This window comes from Vombatus ursinus, unplaced genomic scaffold (genome assembly GCF_900497805.2).
Source record: "Vombatus ursinus unplaced genomic scaffold, bare-nosed wombat genome assembly UNPS02014802.1, whole genome shotgun sequence".
In the NCBI taxonomy this organism is placed as follows: domain Eukaryota; kingdom Metazoa; phylum Chordata; class Mammalia; order Diprotodontia; family Vombatidae; genus Vombatus; species Vombatus ursinus.
In genome coordinates, this window is record NW_020954580.1 from 10,843,191 (window position 1) to 10,861,460 (window position 18,270).

At 35.8% G+C, this 18,270-nt stretch overlaps 1 protein-coding gene across 2 annotated transcripts in view; it reads right to left on the reverse strand.

Annotated features, from left to right (window-relative positions):
• Positions 1–18,270, reverse strand: part of SPAG16 (sperm associated antigen 16) — a 1,197,624-nt gene that overhangs the window by 428,132 nt on the left and 751,222 nt on the right. For both annotated transcript variants that reach the window (XM_027873434.1, XM_027873435.1), the window contains exon 13: positions 15,141–15,267. In XM_027873434.1, the coding sequence (XP_027729235.1) occupies positions 15,141–15,267 (127 nt within the window). The remainder of the gene's footprint in view (positions 1–15,140; positions 15,268–18,270) is intronic.

Sequence of the window (18,270 nt, forward strand, 5' to 3'; positions counted from 1 at the left end):
TCTATCTATCTATCTATCTATCTATCTATCTATCTATCTATCTATCTTTTTTTCATTTTCTCTTTACAACAACCCTGGGAGGTAGGTGATATTGTTAGCCCCATTTTACAGATGAGGAAACTGAAGCTAACAGGAGTTAAATGACACGCCCAGGGTCATACAGGTAGTAAGTGTCCGAAGCCAGATTGGAATTCCAGTTGTCCTGACCCCAGGCCCAGTGCTCTATCCACTGAACAACCTAGCTGCCCATATAAATATAAATATAAGCTATCATAAAGTAAAAATAAATAAATAAGGACATCATCAATCACAAATAACACGTTTGGTGATATAGAGTCATACCTCTTCTCCATATTCAGGTTAAGATTACAGAATATGTGCTGTGGGTTGACAGGTTTAGTTCCGTTACAGACATCAAATTAAGCTTCTAGTTTACTCAGTGGCACTAAGTATCACAACTAACACAAACTGATGTGATAAATCCACTTTTAGGGACAATGTGAATAGTGACCCTCCATTGCCCTGGAAGCTGCAGTGGGTCAGTCATGCTCTCAGGAAGGAGGGCTTTGTTTTCTCTGCATTTGCCTTGCCACGACCTAACACAGTGCCTGGTACAGAGTAGCTACTACATGAACACTGGATGACTGATCGATTGATAAACTAAAAATAAGATGGGCCAAACAAGCATCATCAATATAGCTGAAATAGAAATTAATGCACTTGTTGACATTAATTAAATCTATACTGAAGAGCTTTTCTTTTATTCATTATAGGCCATTCATGAGAAAAGGGATTGGCTTTATTTAGAATGGCCAAACTGAACAGAACTAGGGGCGATAGAGAGATATTGCAAAGAGGCAAATCTCAGATGAGAATCTGATAGAAAAGAATTTAAAAAACTTAGCAATTAGAGCTGTGGAAAGGAGTAATGTTGGACTGCTTTTGGAGGAAGTGTGCCCCTTCCCCCAACCTCACCCCTCTTTTCCCCACCCCCACCCTTTATAGAGGACTTCAGTAGAGGCTAGATGAGGCTTTGTCAGGTGTGTGGCAATGCAGATATGTGTTCTACTAAGGGTTGGAATAGATGCCCACGGAGATCCCTCTGGCATTCTGAGATTTTGTGATCACTTCAGCTGAAGAGGCCACAGAGCTGGACATAGCACTTCTCAAAGACTGTCTTTCAAGTTGTAGAGGGATTGCAATCTTCATACCCATGGGAGTACTTATGCTCCAGAAGTCAGGGATTTTTGAAGCCTTGAGGCAAATACTGCAACTCCCAGAGGAAAAGGCTGTATTTATTAACTTCTTTGTATGGCAATTACCCAAGTGCCAGAGACATAAAGGGACTCAAAAATGCCTTTTGATAATGACTAGTCTACAAGGTTATATTGAAATGTATAAAAAGAATAACTAAAATGTATAACTAATATTATATAAAACTCATCATTGACAGCGCCATTCTCGTACTATAACTTTTAAACTAGAACTAAAAGACAAAAAAAAGCATTGATTTTTTTAAAGTAGGCAACACAATGGAATAAATGTCCATCTATTCAGTCTTAGGGAATTTTGAAAGTTTTAACTCATGCTATTTTTAAATGATTACAAACACACAAACACACACACACACAAACACACACACATACGTGTATTCAAGATGTTTTTTCTGACTTTTCCCTAAAGCTAAAAATCATGTAAAATGAAATATGGACAGTCACTCACATATCAGACATCTTAACTTTGCTATAACATCAGGGCAAAGCAAGTACTGCATAACCTTTCTGAGGCATCTGATTATGGGCCACATCATTAATTTACCACAAAATATTAATAAGCTCCAAATCTGATGACTTTGAAATGTACTAATCAAAGTTACATTCAAATAGTAGTTAGTACAAGGTGCCCCCCACTATTGTTTTTGCCTCAACCTCATTCCTGAGACACAAACTTTAACCTGTCCATTGCATTCTTCTGTGATGCCATGCATCTTACTCACCATCACTCCTCCATCAATCAAATAAACAATAAAAAAAACAGAGTAAATAAGGTATTGAGAAGGAACTTTTCTATTATCTCATCATGATATGCAGACAAACCCCTAATCATTTTGAAAAGACAATAAGACTTAGGGCCAGTCGATGAAAAGCCCACATCGGAAGCACATTGTGATTGGCCAAGCAGATTAAGTCACACATTTTGGGCTATGTATAAAAATGGCAAGTAAGTCTAACAGCAAAGCAATGAAATGAGTTGGAGCCAAACTCCCCAGAGGGAACCATACTTGGTAAATCTGGAGAGGAAAGGGGAAAAAGCATTTTTAAAAGCACCTTCTAAGTTCCAGGCACTGAATAGGCATTTTAGAAATATTTGATCCTCATAACTCTGGGAGGTAGGTGCTATCATTACCCCCCATTTTACAGTTGAGGAAACTGAAGCAGACAGACTTTAATGACTTGCTCAGGGTCACAGAGCTAGTAAGTTTCTGAGGCAAAATTTGAACTCAGGTCTTTCAGATTCCAAGCCTAGTACTCTTATCTACCTGACTTCAGTGGAAAGGAAAAAGTTCCTCTCTGTCTCTGGAGGTCTCTCTTGCTGGGAGTAGAAAAGGCAAACAGAAGGTCTCTAGAGAAAAGGAGAGTATACACCTCTCTTTTTTTCACCTCACATCTGGGAGGTGGCAAGCCTCAGGTTTCATGTCCTGAGGGAGCTGAAGGGAGAAGGAGACTTCCCTTTCTCCCACCCAGATACTATGTATCTGTGAACAAATGATGCCTCTGTTTCTTTTGTGTTTATTGTCTCCAGGCCTTAGACATTCCATTCCAAGCAGATGTGAGTACTTAGGTGCAGCGATCAGGAGATCCAGAGGCCTCACTGGATGTCCCACTTCACGAGGATGCTACAAAGAGTCAAAAGTACACCCAGGCACCAGGAGCACACAGGACCTTGTACAAAGGCCGCATACCTTCTCTATACTTGTGGCTCATTACCACTTGTAATTCTTAGCTTGCTTTTCTCATGAATTTTACATATTTGGGGCTTGGAATGAACGATGTAGCCCCAGTTTTGGAAGAATGTTTTGTGCCAACTGTTCTTACTATCCTACTTTACTGAAGACCTTTCATAAAAATTAAATGAGCCTGGCTGGGAAATTGTTAGTGAAGATCCTAGTGATGGGGCTTATGAACTAAGGCTTTGGAATCTCCAGCTCCTTGGAGTTACAACCCTAATTTGGGGTGGTAGCAGTCTTCCTCTTGGTGATTTGGCCCACTAATATGAGTGTGAATTGGAGAAGTAGCTCCAGACAGAATGCTATCTCAGAGCATAAATTTTTTTTGTTCAGTCATGTCTGACTCTCTGTGACTCCATTTTGAGATTTTTTTGGTAAAGATACTGGACTGGTTTGCCATTTCCTTCTCCAGCTCATTTTACACATGAAGAAACTGAGGCAAACAGGATAATGACTTGTCCAAGGTCACACAACTAGTAAGTCTCTGAGGCCAGATTTGAACTCATGAAGAATCTTCCTGATTCTAAGCCCAGTGCTCTATCCACTGTTCCACCTACCTGTCCACTGAAGCATAAATAAAATAGCCAGATATAAGTAACAAATTAAGGTGGGATACTATTTATCAAGCAAAGCCATATAAAGAAAAAAGAATTGATTTATAAAAAAAAAATTCTTCTGAGGTGAAACCAGAGACAATTCATTTTTGTTTAATATTTTATATTGATATGGTGACTATCTACCCACAGGAAAGCATTATTTCTGTAGTAAAACTGTCATGTTCATTAATATTATGCTTTGTTGTTGGATTGTTTTATTTTGTATATTTCAATTAAAATACTTTTTAAAAAGAAATTAACTTACTTAGCTACATTGATCAAATTAAATGAATAATTAATTGCTAAAAAAAAACCCCAAAACAATAAATCTACCTTGTACCCAAGGACATATTCAGGTTTTTTCCAAAAAAAATGAAGCATACTCAATTATGCTGAATATTATAAGTAACAATATTTCAGTGAGAGCAAAAAGGTTTTTTTGCATTTCTAATCAAATATTTAAATATTATTTATTTCATTCTTTTAATATTTATATTTTAATATCAATGTCACATAAATATGTACATGTTTTATGATATAAATTTTGTATTGGTACAGTAGGGCATGTGTACATAAATGTATTATTTATAGATAAAAATATAAACATATCAAAAATGTTTCGCTGATAAGGATTTACAGTGAAAACAGTCTGGAGATATCTGGCTTAAGGGGACCAAATTTACAGTATTGCAAATATTACTATATTTGCTCATGTTTTATGTTAGTGTCATGGAGAGAAATACAAATAATATTGGTGAAATGATGAAAAAAAAACCAAAGCAACAGTCTGAAAGTGGGAAGAGAAAGAAAAGGAGAAAAAGATGATCTCTATTTTGTCTCTAAATGATAATTGATAAGGTAGTGAAGTAGAAGAAATGCTGAAGTGAACCCACCTCTTCCTCCTGAAAGAAATAGTGACAATATTGGAAATTTCAGAGGGTTAAGGGTGATGCTCCAGTTATCTGAGGAAGATGCACTACGTATTGTCATTTGTATCGTGTTTATTAATGTCTCTGTATTATTTCATCTATTAGATTATAAATTCCTTCAGGGAAGGGACTATGTAATCCATGCTTTATCTCTATCATCCACTACTTGTGTGTACTTAATTGGCAATGAATATAGATTCACTAAATTAAATTGAATTATTGCATACAAAATGTAGTTAAAGATGTAGTTACATATACATATGTATGAGAGTAGCTTATATATACACATATACATACATATCCATATATACATATACATCTCTCTATATAATCCACATATCTATCTATCTATCTGTCTATCTATCTATCTACCCACCCAGCCAGGTATAGTACAAAGATATAATCTATGGTATCTTACACTGTTATTTCACATTCCTGTCTCTCATACAATCAAATTCTCTTAAGAGTGCACAAGATCTCCTTCAGGGGAAACCAAAGTGCTTAGCATTTGGTATCTGAGGTCAATTTCAGGGATCAACAGATTTCAACAGAAGGAATGATAAAGTAGAAGAGGATCAGAATAACCAGGACTAAACAGGTTAAGCTCACTGGACTCTGCAGATCTTGCTATATCTCGCGATGAGTCATGCTAAGATTTCATTTTCAGAGGAAAAAACGAAACAAAACAAAACAGGAAATCCACTGCATAATAGGTAAGTATCTCTAGACCTGGTCCAGAAAGGGCATGGGAACCAGGTCTGAATCGCTTTATTCCTGCTTCAGAGAAAAAGACAAAAGACAAGTAACCTGGGGAATGTGCCAGGCTACTCTTGAAACACTGTGATTACAGGGACATTCCTCATTCAATTCTGTTTTCACTATATAATGAACAATTTAACACAAGTACCTTGCAATTTTCACTCTTCTTTAAATAGTTAATTAACTCACTCTATATAGCTCTAATGGTCTTTAGAATCATTAATATCTATTGGTGAGTTTTTCTGTATTGGTTTTGGAAAGGCAAACTAAGAGAGCCCACATTACATTTCCTACTTTTTATTTGATTCAAAAAAAGAAACCACACTCCTTTCCTTTTAATTTTAATGAAAGAATTATTGTTGTTTCATAACCTTGCAGAGGAAACCCTGCATGTAACTCCGTAAAACATGGCAATTTTGTATGTTTCTAAACTCTGCAAGCTGTTTTATAGCCCGTACTTGGTAATTACAAAGATTTATATTTCTCTCCTTATCCCCCACAAAATTCAGAGCTGATCTGTCCAGTTGACTTACGAGATGTGACTTATGTTTCTCCACATTCATTATCTTTGATAATGAACTATTGGAATAGGTTAATGATTTAAGACTAGGATGTGATTAATAATGTGAAAGGAAGACTTAAAACCAATTTATGTGAAAACAATCCACTGTATAATATTCACATTTCACTTTAAAAATGAAGGATTTCTTTTAATACTAACTGATCCCAGAGATGTGCAAAAATAGATTGTTCTATATCTTACTAATAGCTAGGCTAAGTCATTCACTTTCTTTTTTGGATCAGATTTTTGGCATAATTTCATAAGCCCACTATTTTCAAAGGAAATAAGATTAGAAAACATTGTTATTAAACATTTCAGCCAACTATTGTTTCAGTTTTATTATTTGCCAAAGCATGATCTCCATTGCTATTGGAATCTATAGTCCATGATTTTTTTAATCTCTTTCTGATTAAAACATAGATGATAATTTGGTAGTTTTGATTAGAGGTTTACCCTATTTTTATTTTGTTGTGAATTAACAGTCAATTCTAGATTTGATGTCAGAAAAAAAAAACTTCCGAGTAATTAGAACTATCCAAAAGTAAAATTGTCTGCCACAAGAGATGCACGTTTAAATGCAGAAGCATTTGAATCCCTCACTGAGGTCTTTAAATAGAGGCTGTGTGACTAGTTATCAAGTATAATATATTGGGATTCCTTTTGGGTATGATTTGGACTAGATGAGTGCTGGGACTCCATCCAGTTCCCAACAATCCTGGGCTCTGATGAGTGACCTTTCGCCCCATCTTTCTCAGAGTCAGGACTCCCTTTCGCTTCTTAGCCACCATTTCCAAGTCTTGTCACTGCACTTATCCCTCTCCCTCTCCCTCCCTATGTCTCTCCTTTATGTTTCTCTTTCCCCACCGCCCTTTCAGAGCAGAGACTGTCGTGTTTTCTTCTGTTTATGGCCCCGTGCTTAGTAGTGCTTGGCACATAGTAAGTGTTTAATAATGGCTCTAGTCACTCATTCAAATTCTGTGGTGGTTCCTTATAAATATTGAATTTTTCATAAAATATTTAAAGTTTATTTAGAGTATAGCATTCTTGTTCTCTGATAGCAACATTATAATGGGACTTTATTTTAAAATGGGACCATTTTTTCCCCTCTCCCTATTTTCCCTCTCTAGTGCTGACTTACTTTAGCAGCTCAACTGCCGATTTCACCACATCGCTAAGGCTCAGTCACCATGTCTATGTGAATGATTTTCAGAGCTCTATATCTAGTCCTAGTCTCTTTCCTCTGTTCTAGTTCCTTCATTGCCTGTTAGACATCCAATGGGATGTCCTTTAGAAGTTTTGAATCAATCAAGTCCAAAACAGAACTTATCTGCACTCCCCCACTCCCACCCCCCCAAAAAAAAACCAAAAAAAAACTTTTTTCAAATGTCTCCATTTCTGTTGAGTATATGTCAATCCTTCCAGTCACCCAGGTTTGCAACCTGAAGTCATCTTTGACCCTTCCTTCTCCCTTACCCTACAGATCCAGTCAGTTGCCAAGTATTTTCAATTCTACCTCCATAATATCTTTCATATCTTCTCTCTTCCTTCTACTCACACAGCCACCACGCTACTTAAGACCTTCATCACCTGGATAGAGCTGGGACTGGAGTCAGAAAGACCTAAGTTCAAGTCCAGCCTCAGATACTTATTAGCTATGTGACCCTGGGCAAATAACTTAACTTGTTTGCCTCAGTTTCCTCAACTGTAAAATGGAGCTCTTAATAGAATCTATATCACAGGGTTGTTGTGAGAATCAAGTGAGATAATATTTGTAAAGCAGAACAACACTTGGCACATAGTAGGCACTCAATTAATGTTTATTCCCTTCCTCTTCCCTCTTGACTGACCCATTGCAACGACCTTCTAAATGAAATGCTAGATTCCAGCTTCTCCTCTCTCCAATAAATTCCTTTTGTAACTGTCAGAATAATATTCTTAAATCACACATTTAACCATGTCATTTTCTTGCTCAGGAACCTATAATAGCTGACTACTGCCTCTAGGCTAAAATACAGATTATTGCATATAGCCTTTAAAATCCTTCCCAGTTTGATTCCAGCCTGTCTTTCCAGGATTATTGTACTTTACCTTCTTTCATGTACTCTAACTTTCAACCAAACTGGCATTCTGTCTATTCCCTGAACTCAGAATTCAATTGTTCATCTGCATTCCTTTGCACAGACTATCCCCATATTTGGAATGAATTTCCAACTCTTCACCACCATTTCTTAGAATCTTTAGCTTCCTTCAAAGCTCAGCTCACATGTTATTCTTGATCTCTCTCTCTATCTCTGTTTCTTTTTCTCTCTCTCTGTCTCTGTCTCTGTCTCTCTCTGTCTCTGTCTCTGTCTGTCTCTGTCTCTCTCTGTCCCTCCCTCTCTCCCTCCCTCCTCTGTGTGTATGTCTCTCTGTCTGTCTGTCTCTCTCTGTGTCTCTGTCTTCTCTCTGTCTGTCTGTCTCTCATTATCCTACATATGTACTTTTGTCTGCTTATATATTTAAAACTGTAAGCTAGCTGAGATCAGAGATAGTAATTTTGTACTAAATCTTTCAGCTACTACAGAAAAATTAAACTGTTCCTCTTTTCAGGTAACAGAGATTCACTAGTGTCTCTGTGTTATATTTGTAACTAGGTAAGGGAAATTAGGCACTCACCTTTTGTAATTAGCAGGTCCAAGTACAAATCAAATATTTTTAATGATTATTATGCTAAAGAAAGTTTTCTGCCCAGTTGTGAAGTAAGAGCCAGGTTTTTTTTTAAATTGGTAAAATGTTAATGTCAATCTTTTAAAATAAAGTTCTTTTACTATATAATTATGGTGATTACCCAAAGTTAAATTAATTTTCCATTGCTTTAAATACTAATGATTTTTAAAGAGAGAGTCCATTTTACAAATGTACCTTGCTGATCAATAATAAGTCCATAAACTTTTATATGCTTTGGTACTTATTCATATCTGTGTTAATTCTTTACATACTAACACTGACTTTCAAAATTAAACTATTTAACATGATTGCACATATATAAAGCTATATCAAATTGCATGCTGTCTTGGGGAGGTGAGGGGGCAGGGAAGAGAAGGAGGGAGAAAAATTTGGAACTCAAAATCTTCATACAAAAATGAATGTTGAAAATTACCTTTACATGTAATTGGAAAAAATACTATTAAGTGTAAAAAAAAAAGAAGAGAAGAATAAACAATAAATTGTTCAAAAATAAAGTTAAACTGTTTTAGTATACGTATTTATCTCACATACAGACAAAATTTGATTTTACTCTGAAATATCTTAAACATTTTCTCCTGAAAGAAATAAAGTTGATATGACCTCTAATGAAAAACCCAAATCCTTACCCAAATCTCTAACCTAATCATCATTTTGCCTTGAAATATGGGTTTTCTTATTTACTTGTATGTATTTTTATTTAAAAGAATTGGCATAATATTAAAAATACTCTAGATATTTAAGGCAGACATGAAAAATCAATGTCATTTTAAAAAGCAATCTTCCTGTCAAGCACTAATCCTTTAGCTTTTTATATTAGATAATGGATGCAAATAAGTGACATACATTATTCTTACAATAGCTACTTTGTGAGGAGGGGGAAAACACTTGTAACAATAAATCTCCAGTCAGTAAAAGCTGAGCACAAAAAATGCTTAAAGGCAGCGTTAATCTAAATCTTTTGCAGTGCCTAAATTCTAGGACTTTTAGATCTTAGCATATTTTTTTTTTTGTAAATGAACAAAGATTCATAGAATCATCCTCCAAATGTTTTCTTTTTATATGTAGAATGATGCTTTTTAAAAATCATTTCTGCTTAATTTTTAAATTTTGATTTATGCTTTAAGATCAAAATATACAAATAAGCCACTAACGCTACTTTTTTAGAACATAACGTTTTGGGGGTAACATCGAGTTAAATTCCTCATTTTATAGATGAAGAAACTTGGCTTATGGGCAGTTAATTGACTTGCCCCCTGCAAACCAATGGTTAATAGCAGAACCAAGATTCAGACACCTCTCTTCTTACTCCAGTTCCAGTTTTTGTCTACTGAACCATACTGCCTCCCATAATAATAATAAAAACTATAAAGTCATAAAGGAAAACCTGGATTACAAACAGCATATTCATTGTAAGTTGCATACAACTTCATTGTAAATTAAATACAACAATATAACAAATATACAGTTTAAGAAGACAATGAAAGAAAAGCTGGTAATCACTAAATTGAATAACATGAGAATAACAGCCTCATAAATTTACTATAAAAACAAATTAAAATGAGAGAAACAGAAACAAAGAGAAAATGAAAGAAAAGAAAATGTAGTATACAATGTTATTGCTTAGTTGGGCTATAATTGATTTGGTACACAAATTCTTCACACATTTGACCCAATTTATTTCTCACCAAATAATGTTTAGGGCACACGAAATTAAGCAAAATTAAGATTAGTTACATTAATACTCCTGTTTATATTTTTATGTAAATTTCAAATATAGAGAATCTTTTTAAATGCTACTAATATTTCCTTTTTTCTGGACTGCTGATTCTCTCTTTGATATTATATAGACTACAGGTATGAATGTTTGTATTTTATGTGTAGTAATTTTTAAAATTACTATGTATGAAACTTACTTTCAGTAAAGTCTAAATGGAAATAAGCGACAGGCAGTAAGAGCTATGTAGGTGGTGTGGCCATCTACAATGGAACATGAGAAAACATCTTTCAGCATAGAAACAATTTTCAAAACCTGTACTATACAGGAGGGCTCCCATCATCAGAAGGTAATTTAATCAATACTGATTCACCATTTTGCTTCTTTGGAGGTCCCTACTGAGCAATCCAAGTGCTGTTCATAGATCAAATTAATATAGCAGCATAGAAAAGTAGCTGGAAGAGTCCATAAAGGTCATGCAGCCCAACATTTTAATTTCTCAAATGATAAAACTGAAGCACAGAGAGGTTATATGATTTGTCCAAGGTCACATACACATTAAGACAAAGCAAAGACTCAAATACAAGTAGCATGACCCTAAAACCAACATTTTTCCTTGTACCTATAGTCTGTAGAATTGGAAAGGGTAGGGATTCTATGTAGAGGGTTCTCATCCATCTCTCCATATCTCCAAAATTCAAAATCTTCTCTGGGCTTACACTGGCACCTTTGTTTTCTTGCCTCAATTATTTCAACAGCTTCCTAATTTGTCCCTTTGCTTCAAATCTCTCACCACTCCAGTCCATCCTACACATCGCTATCAAATTAATTTTCCTTAGGTGGAAACATGACCATGTGGCTTCTCTGTTAAACTAACTCTGGTGAATTCCTACTGCCTCTAGCATAAAATATAAACTCTTCCATTTAGCTTTCAGTCTTAAACAGCCTATCTTTCTAGCCTTATTAGATATTGTTCTTTCTCCCACACTCAACAATCTGGCAAAACTGGATTTCTCTGTTCCTTATATATAATATTTCATCTCCTCTCTCTCCGTGCCTTTGGCACTGGACACCACCCCCATTCCTAGAATGCAGTGGCTTCTTATCTCCACCTCATATAGTCCCTCTTTTCCTCTAAGACAAACCTGTACAACATACAGCCCATGGGTTGCTTGTGGCCCACCAAAGGATTTGGGGTGGCCCTCGAAAAATGTAGAGAATGAAAAAGTTAAGATGTAACAAATGCTTTGTCCGTGACCCGCTTAACCTGCCTTCCACTAGTCACTATTGTGCCCATCATGTAACTTGGCAGGTAGGTTGCCACTGTGCACTCTCTCCTGTTTATCATGTTACCCACGGCAACCAACCATCCTCAGTCTGTCTCTAATCTGACAGTTATTCTGTTTAGACAACATAAACCCAAAGTAGTTGGGAGAGGTGTCATCAGATGAGATCTAGAAAGGCTTTGATATATAAATATATATAAGTATATATATATATGTATATATGTATGTGTGTATATATATATATATATGTATGTATGTATGTATGTATATATATCTCAAGGCTGGAACCTGGGGCCAGAGTGTAAAGGGCTTTAAAAGTCAAGTAGATAAACCCAGCAACTATATGAGCACAATTATAAAACATTTTTTATCCAATTAAAGATCTAAACAATTAGAAATATATTAATTGCTCATGGATAGGCCAAGCCAATATAACAAAAATGACAATTCTACCTAAACTAATCCATTTATTCAGTGCTGTATCAATCAAACTATCAAACATTATTTTATAGAACTAGAAAAAAATAAAAATGAAATTCATCTGGAAAACAAGAGCTTAAGGATATCAAGGGAATCAATGAAAAAAAAATGGAAAAGTAGGTGGTCTAGCCATACCAGATCTCAAACTGTATTATAAAGTGATAATTATCAAAACAATCTGGTACTGGCTATAGGAGTGGGGAACCTCTGGCCTCAAGGCCACATGTATCTCTCTAGGTCCTCAATTGTGGCCCTTTGACCGAATCCAAACTTCACAGAACAAATCCCCTTAATAAAAGGATTTGTTCTGTAAAACTTGGACTCAGTCAAAAAGCTGTACCCAAGGAACTAGAAGGCCACATGTGGCCTCAATTCCCCCTGGAAAGAAATAGAGTGGTGGATCAGTGGAATAGATTAGGTACAAACTACATTATAGTAAGTGAACATAGTAATCTAATATATGACCAACCCAAAGATCCAAGATTTTGGAACAAAAACTCATTATTTGAGCAAAACTGCTGGGAAAACTGGGAATAGCATGGCAGAAACTAGGTATAGACCAACATCTCACAGCATGTACCAAGATAAGGCCAAAGTAGGTACATGATTTACACATAAAGGATAATATCACAAACAAATTAAGAGAGCATGGGATAGTTTTTCTGATTTATAAGATTTATGAATAAGGGAAGAATTTAGGACCAAAGAAGAAATAGAGAACATTGCAAAATATAAACTAGATTATTTTGATTATATAAAATTTAAAAAGTTTTTGCATCAAAAAAACAATGCAACTAAAATTATAAGGAGAGCAGAAAACCAGATGAAAATTTCGTCACAAGTATCTCTGATAAAGGCCTCATTTCTCAAATATATAGAGAACTCAAATATATAAAAATACAAGTCATTCCCCAACTGATGAATGGTCAAAGGATATGAAACAGGCAGTTTTCAGGCAAAGAAATCAAAGCAATCTATAGGCATATGAAAAAATAATCTAAATCACTATTGATTAGAGAAATGCAAATTAAAACAACTCCGAGGTACCACTTCACACCTATCAAATTGGCTAATATGACAAAAAAGGAAAATGTTGGATGTTGGAGGGGTTATTGGAAAACTGGGACACTTACGCACTATTGGTGGAGTTGTGAGCTCATCCAATTGTTCTGGAGAGCAGTTTGGAACTATACCCAAAGGGCTATAAAACTCTGAATACCCTTTGATCTAGCAATACCACTGCCAGGTCTATATCCTAAAGACATCCAAAAAAGAAAGAAAAAAAGGACTTATTTGCACAAAAAAATATTTAGAGCAGCTCTTTTTGTGGTGGCTAAGAATTGGAAAGCAAAGGGAATGGCTAAAGCTGTAGTATATGATTGTAATGTAATATTATTGTGCTAGAAATGATGGGTGGAATGATTTCAGAAAAACCTGGCAAGACTTACATGAACTGATACAAACTGAAGTCAATAGAACCAAGAGAACATTGTAGACAATAACAGGAATATTGCTCAATGAAGAACTATGAATTACTTGGCTATACTCAGCAATATAATGATCCAAGGCAATCCCAAAGGACTAATGATGAAGCAAATTATCCACCTCAGAGAAAGAACTGATATTATTTGAATACAGGTTGAAGAATCTATTTTTCACTTTCTTTCTTTTTTTTCTTTTAATTCTACTCTTCTCATACAAAATGACTAACAGGGAAATGTTTTACATAATTGCACATGCATGACCTATATCTGATCGCTTACCATATTAGAGAGGGCAGATGGGAGGGAAGAAGGGAGGGAGAAATAGAATTGGGAATTCAAAATTTCAAATGAAAATGTAAAAATTGAAAAAAAAAGTCAAATAGAAGAGTTTCTATTTTATCTTTGGGGCATAAGGGAGCCACTTTAAAGAGTCAGGAAGAAGCATGGTGAGATCATCTAGTCTAGAGGTTTCCATAAGGGCCAAAAAGCAGATATGACTCTGTGATAATCTACACTGGTGGACATAGTCTCATCCCTTACACTGCACCTACTCATCCTCAGTGTTCAGACTGAATTGTGCGACAAAGCAATTCATGTCTTTTTCAGAAGAGCCCTAAGCATTAACTATGGAATGTATAGTCTTAGGTGAGCAGAGATCAATAGTTACGAGTAGTTTATATGCTCATCCTAATCTGTCACATAACATGAGGAAACATAAGACAGCAACCAGCAGGTTGTTACATATTTAATATTGTATAGGGGTGACAAGGAAAGCCTCTTCCTTCAAATGTGTATGCCCAGTTCCATAGCCTAGTCATCTAGGCTTCATGGGAAGTGCCCCATTCCAGCAGAGCAAGGGTTCTGTGGATCACCCCATTACCCTATGATGAGCTATATACACACATGGCATAAAGAAAATTGTATTGCATATTCAAGAAATGTATAATTGGGAAAGGTGAGCAGAGCAAATGGTGAGAGTGGAGACAGATAAAGGTATAGGCAGCCTAAAGGTGGCCCTGGTGCCCACAAAACATTAAAAATAGAGATGAGAATAAGATGTTGGGTGAATCACACGTAGAAGATGAATGCGAGGTCATGGAAAAGGACTGAACAGAATGAGGACATGTAGAGCTTATGGTTTGTATAGATAGAAGGAAAACTCACATTAGTGAAAAAGTTGATACACTGACTTTTGGAAATAATATTGTATTACAAATTGACACTTTTTGGATTTCAGGAACACATTTTACTGTGGGCTCTCCCAGAGTCCCTTGTGTTGAATTCTGATTTTAAAATTATTGGGTGTAGAGTTTTGTATTTTTATTTCTATCATAGCACCTAACACAATATTTTTTTTCATGCAACAAATGCTCAATAAATTTTTTTAGTAAATGAATCAATAAATAAATGAAGAAGCAATCATGCTTATATATGAAATCTTCTCACTTGCCTGACGATACTATAATCCAAATGTCCAGGGATCCAGTTAGTATTCACCCCCAATTCCCTTACTTGGTTGCCCATAAGTTATGTATACCATTTTTTGGCTAACTGTAATCTTTAGACATCTTCAAAGAGGTCAAATAATTAACTTACCATTCTAGCATCCCAAATAGACAGGGATTTGTCTGCAGAGCTGGTGAGAAGAGTATTGGAAAAAGGAAAAAATTCAATGCTGTTGACTGAGTCTGTGTGACCACGTAAGGTATATCTGCATCTTTCACTGTAGATGGAGAAAAAAAAAAGACAATTGGAAAGGTAAGAGCAATACTAAAATGACAATTAAAATAGTAAACTTTCTGATGTTTAAAGGTTTTTTCCCCTAAAAATGAGGAAGAACTAAAAACACACTCCCCAAAATAATCAAAATGAGAGGAAATCTAAAAAAGAATGACCAATTAAGAGCATTATCTTAAAAATAGCTTTTCACTCCCAAATCACTCCTGGTTTTTTTTTCTATTTTCTCATTTTTTTACCTTTTGTAGTAAGTGGGGGGAAAAGAGACAATGAAAAATTTCAGCAAGTGGCCTATGGCCATTATATCAGTCAGTCAGAAGGTGAGGAAGGGGAAGAGGGGAACTTATATTTTTCAATGACTATTCCAGGTCACTTCCCCTAGCCCATCCTGATATCTTGCCTAGGATATCACTGAGCCTGAAGGTCTGTAGTCACTTTGTGCCTTTTCAAATTTTATTAGAGATGTTTTTAGCTTAAGTCTGGTCAATTCATCAATAGCAGCAGATGTTACTTCTTTATGCATTTTTATTTTCAAGGCATGCTTGAAAAGAAAAGGTGGTTAGGAGAAGGAAGACAAAAAAACCCAAGGGTCACTGCTTCTCTCTTCCACGCCCTCCTTCTAATGCCAGATGGAAGGATTCTCTCTTCATCTACATAAAGAGCTCATGGCAAGGTGTTGGTGAACTAATGGAGTTAATGGAAGAAGGTATCATTTTAAATGTCACTTCGTCGGGACTCTGGAAAATGCCCTAAGAAAGATGTTCAAATGAGAGGGAAATGACTGCTGGGAACACTAACTAAAACTTCATGGAAGAGGTAGTACTGGGGTGGACCTTGGAAGATGAGTAGGCATTGGACATCTTTGGGGAAGGGGAGGGGCTGTATGGAAGGGAAGGCAAAGGGCAGAACCTTTCTACCCAAACATTGCTCTTTTAGCTCTTATGGGAAGTTAAGATGGGTCAAGGACTATGTTACATGTTGAGCATCTACTTTAGGCAAAGCACTGGGTTAAGGAATAGAGAAAGAAAGAATACTGGTTTGAGCTCTGTTCCACCTTGTCTATTTTATTGAGCTAAGGCCCATATTGGAATACTGTCATCTAATAAAAGTCACTGAAGATGAAGAACTATTATGAAATTTATTAATCACGTTTTCTGTTTAGTTTTACATTTTCAACACTAATTAACTTTTATTAATGTCAATATGTGTTCATGGATTTGAATTTCCACAACTGTGTAGGGATCTTGGTTTTGAAATTTTGTAGGCTATAGTCAGTTTCTTCACATTTTCAATCAAGGCAAAGGTTCTTAATTCACCTAACAAATAATTATCTTTCATAGCAGGGTTTTAACCATTGAACTATTTCATCAAATTATTTTTTTCAGCAACAGATACTTGTTCTTATAAAGAAAGTCAGAGGAGAGCAGATTTTGTGCAAAGATAATAAGTTCTATTTCAGACATTGTGAACTTGAAGTGCCATTGAAGAACAAAGTGGAGACATCAAGTTGACAGTTGAAAATGGAGATCAAAAGAGAGGCAGGAGCTGGAGCTAATAAAAGCTGGTTTGCAAAATGTTTTACCTACATTATCTCATTTGATCCTCACAACAACCCTCTGAGGAAGGTTCTATTATTACCCCCATTTTACAGATAAGAAAACTGAGGCTGAGAAAGGCTATGTGACTGGTGAGGATCACACAGGTAATAAATATCTGAGGCAGAATTAGAACTCAGTACTTTCTAACTCCAACTCTATTCATTCCACCATTTTGCTGCCTCAGATAGAATAGAGACATAAATTTGGCATTGGTCTGCATACAACTAAGAGCTGAAGCCACAGGAGCCAAGAAGAGATTCGTGGTATACAAGAAGAAAAGAACAAAGGACAGAGCCTCAAGGTATTGCTTATATTGTTGAGAGTGCTGGGTAGGGGCAGGGGACAAAAAAACAACAACAAAAAACAAAAAAACAACCCTACTAAAGAAACATAAGCTCATAGAGTCATAGACCTGGAAAGAACTACAAAGGTCATGGAGTTCAACACTTTCATGTTACAGATGTAGAAACTGAGGCTCAGAGAGTATCTATGATTTGACCAGAATCTTAAAGTACTTAGTAGCTGAGATAGAATTTGAAACCAGGTTTAAAAACTTAACATCAAAACAAATTAACACATCTACACAGCATAAACAATCAAGTAATACGTGTGTCTCTTCTTAACTGTTCTTACTATTGATATATTTGAAAATATTCTTTATATATTTTTCTATCTATAACATATTGAGGATTTACTAGTTTTCATTAAAACTCAAGCAATTTTGAGTGATGTTAATTTGTGGTGGGAAGTTAAAAATATCTTACTGAGTAATTATAATTTATGTAGTTTCCAAAAGACAAGAGGAAGGATGTGTCTTCATTCAGCTTAAGGGAAAAGAACACTACACAGAAGGAAAAAAAAAAAAGTACATTTGTCATGAATCACTGGCTTAAGGTATGGGGGGCATCCCAGGCAGACAGACTGCAAGAACAGACTTGTGAGAGATTAATTAGCTGCCAGAGCAGGAAGGCCCATTCAGAATTCCTTCACAAGGTGAAAATGGACTAAAGTGATGGACCATGACAGCACTGGAAGCAAAGGGAATGATTTGCACATTTCTATCAAAAACATAAACACTGAAGCCAGATGCAATTTTCTCTTTCCCTTTCTGCGGTCATCCTATTGTGCAGCGATGAGCTGGCTCATGAGCCATTTTCCCCTCTCAACTTACCTCCTGTGTTATCCTCCATCTCACCTTCTTTCCTCCCTCTCTTTCTCCGCCCCCAGATTTAATTTATCACTCTGGTAGCTGAGTGATTGCTATTTCTGTGAACCTCCAACTGCCCATAAAACAATGTCGTCTGCTTTCCTAGCTGAGATACACTTTCATTTAAAGTCTATTTCTTGTACATTAGCTTGCTGTGGGAGGAGAGAATTTTATCTAAAATACC